The 11,581-nt window shown below is 45.0% G+C and overlaps 2 protein-coding genes across 2 annotated transcripts; both read left to right on the top strand.

The window, feature by feature from the left end:
- Positions 1-7,539: 7,539 nt before the first annotated feature.
- On the top strand, positions 7,540-9,290 carry LOC114440800 (selenoprotein M-like). The gene is made up of 4 exons (XM_028413306.1): positions 7,540-7,676; positions 7,904-7,980; positions 8,263-8,341; positions 8,948-9,290. The coding sequence occupies exons 1-4, from the start codon at positions 7,569-7,571 to the stop codon at positions 9,089-9,091; spliced, it is 408 nt and encodes a 135-aa protein (XP_028269107.1). The 5' UTR covers positions 7,540-7,568; the 3' UTR covers positions 9,092-9,290.
- A 340-nt stretch (positions 9,291-9,630) lies between these two features.
- On the top strand, positions 9,631-10,972 carry LOC114441203 (transmembrane protein 17A-like). Its single transcript, XM_028414006.1, has 4 exons — positions 9,631-9,757; positions 10,004-10,110; positions 10,364-10,477; positions 10,652-10,972. The coding sequence occupies exons 1-4, from the start codon at positions 9,631-9,633 to the stop codon at positions 10,970-10,972; spliced, it is 669 nt and encodes a 222-aa protein (XP_028269807.1).
- The last annotated feature ends 609 nt before the right edge of the window (positions 10,973-11,581 follow it).

Raw genomic sequence — 11,581 nt, 5'->3', positions numbered from 1 at the left:
TTTTGTGTTTGAGCTGAGGTGTTAATGAGATTGTTGCCTTCACACCTTTTTTCTGGGCTGTTCAATCCCAGCTTTCAGCCCAATACACTATATGGACAGAAGCAAATGGTCATTGTGAGCATGCTAGCTTCTGGTCCTAAATCTTCACCGCTATGACGTCTTCAGATTATTCAACTTCCTTCATGGGATTGTCCGCTAAATCCCTCATTAGGATCTCCACCCACTACTCAATACCATCTTCTTCTTCATGTGACAGCAGCTTGAAGGAAAATTTATGACCAGAATGGAGAGGAATGTTGACACAACTGCCTCCATCTGCCCGTCCTCAGCTCGCAGATGGAGAAGATTCTCAAGCTGAGCTTACCGACACATGTTCTCTGGCTGTCCGTCCTCGGCGTGCTGTGGAAAGTCACAGACTGCAAATGTGCATTTCGTGTCACCACTGCACAGCATTTCAGGAGGAGCTGCATTGATTAAGCATGTGCAAGACACGGCCTCTTCACATCCCCTCTGCAGTCAGATTTGTATTGATTCTGTATTGAATGTGGACGTGTGAAACCTAAATTGGCGCTGCAGCACAAAATAACACTAACACAAAGCAGTGACTATGCTGCATAACGCGGGGGGGGGGGGGGGGGGGGGGGGGGGGGGGGGGTTCAGGGACATCTCAGCGGCCAGTCTAAACATGACTTGGAACCGGGGTGGGGGGTGGGGGGTGCCCTCGGTGTGCCATGAAACAGCGACTGTTTAAAACCCAGGCTCTATGAGTCAGCCAAAAGCTCTGAAAAAAAAAAAGACGATTCCAGTCCCTGCATTTCCATGGCAACAGGAACAGATTGGAACCACATCTGGTAGCCATTTCAGTCCCTGCAAGGAGAGGAAGAAAAGAAATTTATGAGTGAGGGGGAAAAAGACAAATATTTTCTGCAATGCAAAGCAGAAAGAAGAAAGTGGAGTCAGGTTACACTTGAAAGTGGCTGAAAGTATTAATTCGAGCACGGGCCGAGTCGGCAGCGGGTTTTCAGTGTCCGTGGAAGTTTAGGAAAAGTGGATTAGGCCTGTAAAAAGTGAACAGCATGGTTGTATTAGGTGCATGCATGGATATGATGATGATGATGATGTTGCTGAAATGGAACAAATGTTTTCTTTCACCGTCTGTGCAGCAGAATTTCCTGAAACGCTGTCATTTCCTCGGCCGACTCGTTGTATCAGACGTGGCCGCAGGAGGCTGGAAAGTGCTGTTTTCATCTCCCCTTGCCGTCGACGCGCTGTCTGCGAGAAGCGCTGTCTAATTGCAGTCCTTCTTACACGTTAAACGTTGTTTCTCAGCCCTGTGGAAACGCAGTAACTATGAAATGACATTTACTGGAAATGGAGCTCGTGCTTCGCTCGAGCCAAAACCACGGGAGAACTGAGGTCAGCGTGCACAAGCAAGATGGAGGGTTGGGGGGGGGTGGAGGGTTGCACACCAGCACCATCGAATGTGTGTTTATAGATTTCCAGTGACATCTACACACTCTGCGATTTAAGACTGTGTCATTATAATAGACCCTTAAACTCCGTTCTGGTTGGCACAGAGCTAGAAACGGCTGCTCTTAATGCTCAAATTAAGAGGAACCGCACAACGAGCAGACCTCCCAGAGAGATTTTCACCAGGCTGGTGAAGCAGAGTTTGGATTTTTTTTAAACTTTAACCCACTTTTACTGCATCGGAGCAGAGCTGATGCATTGTTGTGGACAGTTTTCTGAACAAATGCATCTTCTCTCTGTGCAAACAGTCGTCTGGGGCTTTGAGTCGCCCTGGATTTTCCCCTTTTGTCAGCATAATTCCAGGGAACGAGCGTATTAAGGGAGAAGATTTGACGGCTAATAGAAAGCAGATCAGTCAGATGCTGTTTCTTTCTTCCTCTTAAAACTTTCTCTGTAGCCTATTTTTCCTCTCTCCCCCCCCCCCCCCCCTTTCCCCTTCCCCTTCCCCTTCCCTCTCGTCCTTTATTTCCTCACACACCCATCCATCCACTATCTGTGCAGTAAAGTGGGACTTCAGACTTCATAATGTGGCCCGAGGTTTCAGCTTTCACATAATTCCACTGGCTGACCCAGAGTTTTTTTTCTCTCTCCCCTCTTTTTTCTGCTTCTCACTCACTCCATCCTGGAGCAACAGAAAGAAAGAAAGAAAGATACTGGGACGGAAAATGATCACAAGACCCAACGTGTCTGCCCAAACCCAGAAAAATAAGCAGATGGCTGCATGTTTTTATGCAGTGAACCCGTGAATGTCCCGACAATCCGTCCAGTCCGGGACCAGCAGCACTTCTGTTGTTTGAGATGCAGACTTTTTTTTCCCCCCTCTCTCACAGTAACATGTCGGTGCAGAGTTTCTCGCCTTCAGCCTGCAGCTGGGTCAGGATCGTTGACTCCTTCCTTCTGGATAGATGAACCTCCCGTAATGTGTCTGCAGTGCACATGTGAAGCAAAGCTACATTCCCCCCTGACTGCAGCTCGGTCACACACATATACGTGACCCTTGCAGCCTTGTTCTACCTCACAGGACAACACTGCAGCCATTATGGGGAGCCATGTGTTTCTGATTAGAGGGAGGGGAGCAGCGATGCTGTCTGCTTGCCCACCGGCTCCTCTGTTGTGGCCGACAACTGGACATCCATCAGCGCAAATCCCTCCAACACCCTCAGCCCAACACCCTCAGCCCGTTCCCACCTCCACATCCGCATGATGCCCCCACCTTCCACTCCTTATTGTCAGTGGTTTGTATTGACCTACATACTGAGAGCTGCTACTGCTGTAGTAGTGCTTGTTGTTGCTAAACAGTGTGGGGTTTGTCGACCTCAGTGGAGAAATGCATTTTTTAACTTCACCCTCTACTCAAATGAAGCTTGTTCAGGGTCAGATAGGAAACACAGAGGACAGCGGTGTGACTGTGTTGTTGTTGTTTAGTGCACACTGTACCAGAGATCATCATCAGGCTGCTCGCATCATCCATCAAAAGTGTCCCAGAATTGTCAAAACGTTCTCACATTGGTAGTTTTGACCCACAGAAATGACAAATATTCAGACTAATTTAATGTTTTCTGTGTAAGTTCATCATCTATTCGAGAAAAACAAAAAAAGAACAAAACCTTTTGCCTTTAGGATAAAAAAATACAAATTTCTTGGAACGATAAGATCACAAAAAGACAGGAGAAGGGCAGTGAAAGAATCCTCCAGGTCAACAAACACATGAGAAGGCGACTGAAAACAGTCAATTAAAAACAGGAACAGAAGATGTTGCCTATAAACCCCAAAGGATTATTTTTTGTCATGTTTTTTTTTTAGGTTTGCAAAAACAGACGCTGAGCACGTGTTACAGGGCACATTTTCCACCATTTCCTTGGCTACCATGGCAACAAGTCGCAGCCTGACAGATATTTTTACATGCATTTACTTACACAACCACAGGAGGGCGTATACATCAACACCAGACACTGTGTGTACGGATACATGTTGCCTCTCCGACTCCACCCCGCCATACAAAAGTGAGGCTAAAATATGGAACTCCTGTTTCAAGGAGTAGAAGTCGAGTGGTGAAGCTGCGCCATCACTGATCCTCCTGTTTTTAGCGAATAATAATCAATCAAGCAATAAACATGGATGTAACAAAACTCCAACAGGCTGCTTGCACACACACACAAACCCTCCTCGTCATCCAGGCCTGTTCAGGACGGGTCCTGTGCCGAAGCCAGCAGCGCCGCGCACACACACACAGCCACACACACAGCCACACACACAGCAGCACAGCCACACACACACACACAGCCCTCTGCGGCCTCTCTGCGTGGAGAAAATTGGAGCCACTTATTTTAGGTCGTAGGTTCAGGCTGAACCACAAGCTAAATCAAACTCGGTGACGTTCTCATTTACTCTGTAAAGCTGTAAATGTGCTTACAGTTGCTGTCACGCACAGGCATCTCCCTGCTGTTTTTGTTTCCTAATTCACTGTGATTCTATACCCCCCACTACAAACGGTGGTATTTTATATTGATAAAGCAATATTTTGGCATCAGACCTTGACCTCCCACAAGGTTACGTCCACTTAACTGTACAGTGGAGCACAGGCATTAGCATTGTGCTGAACTCCCGCCACATCGCCTTCACTTCCTTTAATGCAGCCTCTCTTCTTTATGAGCGGACCGGAGAACAGCAGGCAGACAGAGGCAGCATGCCCCCCCACCCCCCTCCAGCTGCCCCGAGGCTCCAGACAGATAAGCACACACACACACACACACACACACAGACATGGAGATAAAAGTTTCAAAACTCAAGCTATATTTGATCACATCCCCTGCTTATTCCTAAGAATACAAATAAACGTCCACAGAGACGAATCCTTCTCACAAACGACCGTAACACGCAGACTAATGTCTTGCTGGCTTAGTAGTAGTAGGCAGCATCCGGCACTTTGGAGAAACAGGAAGTGTGTGTGTGTGTGTGTGTGTGTGCGTCTTTACAGCAGGCCCTGTGCAGGCAGGAGGGTTGCAGCGAGGTGCGTTTGATCTTTTTCCAGCTGCAAGTGTTGCAGTTTACCAAACCCCCTCCTGGAAAAAGTTGCTCAGTCTAAATGTTTTCATCATCTGTGCTGTGTTAGAAATGACTGCGTTTCCCCTTTGTCAGCAGATTAATAATAACAACATCCCCCTTTTGGTGTGATGTAAGCTGAAACATGCTGATCATGGAAACATATGGAATGCATCCACCCCCCCCCCCCCCACCCCAACTCCTTATTGTTTTCTCCACTTTTATTTTCTGCAAATTTAAAGTCAGAAAAAAAACAACTTCTGAAACTTTTAACAGACACAAAAAAATAAAAACATTATGCCGGCTGCAGAGTGGAGGAAGCCCTGTAAAAAAAAAAGGGGGGGGGGGGTCTTTTTTAACTGCCATCTGACACATAATCCCAAACAGTGCATGCTGAGCAGCACTCTGAGCTCCACGCCTGGAGCAGACGGAGACAGCAGCGATGGTTTTACTTCAGCATACCAGGCAGGAATGGTTTATTTTTGTTGGAAACATAATTGTCTGTGGCTGGGAGTTTGGATGTACACACTTTACCCGCCAAACTGCCAGGCAGGAAGTGCACATGTGGCCATTACCGCCCTCTTGTGGTGACCTGATGAATTTGCTTCTTTCACAACACAAAGCAGTTTGAGCAAACCTGGAGCAGAGACAGGTTTTTTTTTTTTTTTTTTTGCTTCTAGGGTGTCGACGCAGTGCAAATGTGCTCTGCTGTCACAGGCTGACTTCAAACAGCAAACACAAAGAAATTAAACATCACATGCAACTGCAGCACCATGACAACAGTAGCAAATGTGTGTGTGTGTGGAGGCGTCTTGATTGTATTTGGGAAAAGCAAATATTCTCCAACAACAATGTTGCTATTGAACATTTCTGCACAGATACACTCTGCACATTACTGAGTCTATAATATGTATCATATCACAATATTTTATATTATATATTTTAAGAGCAAACGGTTGAGTCACAGCAACGTTATCAACACTGTCAGCTGCTGCAAAATGATGCAAAATCCAGTGAACTTAGCCTTTATGCTAACCACCTAGCATGTACAGAAAGCTAGTTAGTCACAAAGATAGCTTGTGTTGAACTGTATGTAAAAGCTAATGCTAATGTTAGAGCTAATAAGTAGCTACAGTCATCGCTACATGTGCTTCAGACAGTAAAGTCTGTTCTGTAATCTGTGGAGTCAGAGCACAGTCTACTCTTCAAGCTGTCATGGCACCATGTCTCAGTCAGCTAAAACATGTTTTTTTGATGCACCATAAAAAAGAGATTCTACTTGAAATGGTTTCAACCAATTGTCTTCAAACAACTTCATTAGACACAGAGACTCACAGAGAGATCAGATCTATAATAAATAAATAAATATGGTAAGTGGTATGCAGGCAGTGGTGGAAAGTAACTAAGTATTTGTACTTTGTTACTGTACTTAAGTAATTTTTTATGTATTTCTACTTTACTTAAGTAAAAATAATAGTGCATACTTTATACTTTGACTCCATTACATTTTGTTACCTGTGCTTTCTCCTCCACTACATTTCTCCAGTGTCTGTAGTTCCTTGTTCCATGTGATGAACACAGTGCTGGACTGATGTGAGGTCAGACTCTGCATGGAGGCGGTGTCACGCTGCCAGCTGTGTTTCTATATTGAGCCTCAGTCATGATGCCGGTGCTCTGGCTCAGTGAGCTAACTAGTTAGCTACTGTCTGCTAACACAGGTCCATCCATTAATGTCTGATGAACATGAATCATAACATGAATCTACAGCAGGAACACTGACACAGTGAACATAATGAATGCCTGTTTGTTATCAGCAGCCTCTCTGTTCACTTGATGCCTACAGCCTGCCTCATGACACACAGACCTGTCCACAGCTGCTTCTGGACTGAACATGGACATTAACTACACATGGTCCATTTTCATTTGAGATGATTTCTTTGATTATTTTAACCTGTTCAGATCCTTTGCAATGGAAATCAATCATATATATTCAGTGTGTGAGTATTTTTACTTTTAATACTTTAAGTACATTTAAAAGTAATTAAGACTTTTACTTAAGTAGGATTGTTGATGTTGCACTTCTACTTTTACTTAAGTATATATTTTGCTGGGTAATTGTACTTTTACTTAAGTACCAGGCTTCAGTACTTCCTCCACCTCTGTATGCAGATATACATTTCACATAGGTGTCATGAACCCAAGTGCGAGGGGGACCACTGTCTTCTTGTTGCAGCTTCCAAATAAAGTTTAACATTACAAAATAAAAGATTTGAAGCTCCGTGTTAGTGTTAATCATATGCTAAAAATATCAATACTTTGTCATGGTGTTAGGATAGTGAGATTGTAAGATGAGGATTAGGACACACAAAGATTATACAGAAGAGATTCCAACAGTGTACTGTATGATCCTAAAAAGTCATCAAATTTTCATTTACCACCAGTCAAAGATTCTATTCTCTTATATATGTTATGCATTTTTATCCACTCAGATCCCAAATAACTTCTGTTTCAGTGCAGCTTCTCCATTGTATTGAAATAAAGGAGACAGATGAGGCTTCAGCAGCTGTGTGAGTGTGTGGCTGCTCTCAGCGGCCATCAACCACCTGCAAGTTCACTGTATGGGAAAAAGTGATAAGAGCGCAGATGTTCTGTGGATTCTGTGGACAGCCAGCGACATCTGATGTGGAAGAAACTATAAACTAAAAAGCCATGGGGGGGGGGGCTTTAAAAAAATCACACGCTGTCTGTTCACCAACGCTGTTTCACAATGAGAACAACTGCAGACACATTGGAGAAGCAGTTTGCAGATTATTCAGAATTTCTGTGAGGAAAAAAATAACAAAAGCGAGTGACCGGTGCAGACCAGGTGAGCCCTGCCCCCCCCCCCCTGCTGAGAGTCTGCCGTGGATTTGTCCACCTTGAGAAACTGTCCAAATGGATTAAAGCGTTACATATTGTTGGGTATCAGCACACACAGATACGTATTTGTCATAAACATGTGGGCCTTCTTGGTGCTCGCCCTTGCCCTGGCTGTGGGAGCGTCAGAAAGCAACAATGACACAGCCGTGGAAGAAAAGCTCGCCATCGCCAGAGGCAAACTGATGGTGAGTACTTCATCTGGTCTTTGGTCCATTAAATATTCAGGATGTTGTGCAGAAAACAGGAAACGCTGCAGTAGAAAGGGGAGCTGTGTGTTGTGTTGTGTCAGTTTTCACACTGCTGAGACATGAAATCAATTTCTGCCACCTTTGATCACACACACACACACATGAAGCATGCACAATGCAGCTTGTCATGCTGTTTTAACAACTGTGTGTTGTCATCCCTGCAGGCTCCCAGTGTGGTTGGATGAGGCATAAAGAAAATGCCTGAGCTCCATCATTTCCTGATGGAGCGCCTGGCGTTATAGTATCCTCTTCTCATGTTCCATCAGGCCTTTTTTTTTCTGCTGAGATGTGACCTTTCCATTAAAACACACACACACACACCGACGACACACTGATTTTCTCATGACCTCTGAAAACACTGTGTTTTGTTTCAGTACGTTGCCAAATTTAGTGCCAGCTCCATGAGCTTTCCAAAAAAATCAAATCTAAGAATAGCTAAAAACAGCTGGATGCTGCTTCACAACACCGCCTACCTGTTGTTGTTGTTGTTTTTCTTCCTTGATCTACTTTTTTTCCCGTGCAGCCACAACTTGGAGTATGATTCGTCGGAGGAGAAGAACCCTCGTCTGATACTCTACGACGAAAAGGACGAGGTTGTAAAGGTGAGCTCAGGGGGGGATCTGTTTGTGATGGAGCTTATCGACGGAGGTGCCAGAATGTCAGGACGGATTCATGTAGCCAAGTTTTAAGAGCTGCTGCATCTGTTATCAGATCCTCTGTCAGTCCCACAGAGTCCAGAGTGAGACGGAAAAGTGTATAACATGAGGAGTGTTTTCTGTGCTGTTTTGATATGATGTAAATTTGAACACTGTGTGCCCTGAAAGTTTCCCACAGACGTTATTTACTTCAGGCCCTGTCGGGACAGTAAAACTCTGCAGTAATGAATTTCCTTTGTGATGGCCTACATGCACAAAGAGCCTCAGCAGCAATGATTTAGCTGTTTTTATTTTCCCATTAAAACGAGAATGTGGGAGCTTTACTTTAGTCTCATTCAGTCACTGATATTTGTTGTTTTCATTTATGGATTTCATAATGCAGGCTCCCTGTGAGACTGAATTATTGAACAAATGAATGTGCAGGAGGAGCGCTGCGAAGTTTTTTAATGAAAACCCAGATCCTGTAAACCATTACTGCACATATACATCAACAAACACAGCCTTTAACTGTGTGTGTGTGTGTGTGTGTGTGTGTGTTTCCCGCACCGTCAGACTGTTCCTGTGAAGAAAATGAAGGCGGACGAGATCGGCAGCCTGCTGGAGTCGCTCGGTTTCTACAAGAGGTCCCAGAAAGGGGAAGAGGTGCCAGAGGAGTTCCAGCATTTCCCCCTGCATGCCCCCAGGGACGAGCTGTGATGACACCTTGTGGCCAAACTCTGTCTCTGCACCTAGGCCACATAAATGATGAGTGGAGCCCCAAGGCTTAAAAAAAAAAAAAGCTAGGCATCATTCTGAGGAGCCGCTGGCCTGGTGCAGGGTGCAGGGGTTGTTACTCACTGCTGTGTCATTCTGTTTTTTTCATAAATTTAAAAAATAAAAAAAAACATTAAAATCACACCGCTCTAATTGTCACCAGTATCTGTTCATGCTCACCCTCCCGGTTTGATCTCATTGCATTTCCTAATTGGATAAACAATTTCACTGAGCATCATAAATAACTAACTGACTAACAAACCGCCATGCTGCTGCCACCGCCGCCGCTGCTGTTAATCCTCAGCCCGCCTCCTTCACCATAATCTGATTAGCAGCAATGTCTGCCAGCCTGTGTGTGTTTTTGTGCGTCCATTTGTGAGACTTAGCAGAGCCAGGATTAGCAGTTAGACACTGAAAGACAGTTTTGGACTGTTACACTTCCTGACTTCTTGGCACGGTCATGGTCACCAGCTTTACCCACAATGCCTGTGTTTTACTCGCCCGTGCCCGAGAACCTGCAGATGGGTCTGGCCTACATGGGGGGCTCGGTGTTCACCAACAACAGGACGGCGGACAGCGACTTCACCAGGGAGCAGGAGGATGCGTCTGGTTAGTTTACAACAGCAGAACAGAGCAATGCTTTTTAACGCACAAACAACCGAGGTGATGACTTCTGGTAAATGAGCAGGGCGCCTGATCATGATGAAGTGTTTGGGTTTCTATAATTGATGTTTTCAGCTATTTTTAAACTGCTACTTGCTGCTGATTACTGGAATTTAACACAGATTCCTTTTGGTTTTAGTGCCAGTAAACACAGTAACAATGACACACAATGATGGTTCACTTGCCTTGCAGTGGTCAACGAGCTGGTTTCTCACCTTCCCCTTCAAATGCTGCTGTACTTCAACATGTTTTACTTTCCCTGCTGGTGGTTCTCTGCTGTCTTCATGCTGGAAATAAAGGTTAGTTCGGCCTGTCTCCACAGGCCGGATCATTTATGTTGATATGATCGATTGATCTTCCAGGATCTCTTATTTTAGTCCCTCCTGTCATAGATGTAAACATGAAGTCACTTGGGCAACAGTTGCAGAGAAAAACCTGTGACTTTGGCACCATCTAGTGGTCATGTATAGTAACGACTGCACCACTTTGTCTTGTGCATGCAGCATTATGATAGTTTCATATATTTACATGATTGTTTTGTTGTTTTTGCAGTACTCTTATCTCCCTGGGTACTACCAGGCTCTGCTCATAACTGGCATGATCCTCCTCACAGTCATTGAAGTGGTCCGACTGTATCTGGGCTACATTGGAAACCTTGAAGAAAAGGTAAGTGTAACTAGCCAGTGCTGCTTTATGAGTGACACAAAGGAGGAAAAGCTGCTCTTGCTCTGTAGAGTTCATGTGTGGCTGGACATACAGATGTGTCTGCGCTCTCATGTGGTAAGAAGTGACGTCTCTGTCTCTGTCTCGTCGCCCGTCTCCCTCCCTCTCTGTCATCAGGTGCCAGAGCTGGCAGCCTTCTGGCTCCTGTCTTTCATGTTCCAGCTGCCGGTGCTGCTGTTCTTCCTGACCGATGAAGGAATTATCATCCTGCCCCTGGAGAGGGCCGTCCACTCCCTTTACCTCCTCTTCCTGCTCGCCCAGATCCTGGCCTCCTTTTTGGCACTCAGGACCATGACCCGAAAGCTCACCATGCTCTTCTACCTGCGCCAGATTGGGAAGGTGGAGAGCTTTGGTCACGCAGGGATGAGTCCTGTGTACGGGCTTCCTTATCACCGCAGTGTGTTGCCAATTTCCCCCACCTATGACATGTACCATTAACCCATCCTCACCTAATAACATATTTTGATTTCTCTGAAAGGATGTTTGATTGTACAGTGGAGAAGTCACGCCCCTTATAGAATATGTATGACAAACAATGTGCTATTCCCTTTGAATCTGAGCACACTGGAGATGGGGGCCGGACGTGTCCTCTCCATATAAAACCCACCTGAGGGCAGGAGTCATGATTATGTTGTTGTTTTTTGATAAATCAGAAACTTTAAGCTGTATATACAGATGGAGAGCCAGGTTTTATTTTTGCTTTGATACACAAATGAGGCCTTGTTGGAAAAAGATGCCAGAGTCTAAGCCGTCTATTTTCTCCATACTTCAGCTGCTCCATTGGCTGCTCACCATGATGTCACTTCCTCCTTGACAATAACTGATTACAAACACAGAAGAAAAAAACATTTGAACACAGATCAGTGTGATAAAAACCAACTAACCATCCATCTCTGAGAATATTTACTTTATACTATTTACTTTCTTTTTATTTTAATTGGGTCCATGTCCCATCCACTAACATGGAGGGAGGAGGGAGGGAGGGAGACCTACACTGCAGCCAGCCGTCAGGAATGAGATCCACCTTTATATACAGTCCATGTAAAA

This window comes from Parambassis ranga, chromosome 9, assembly GCF_900634625.1.
Source record: "Parambassis ranga chromosome 9, fParRan2.1, whole genome shotgun sequence".
NCBI lineage: Eukaryota > Metazoa > Chordata > Actinopteri > Ambassidae > Parambassis > Parambassis ranga.
Note: the sequence above shows the minus strand (reverse complement) of the source record. Positions and strands in the feature narration are given on the sequence as shown.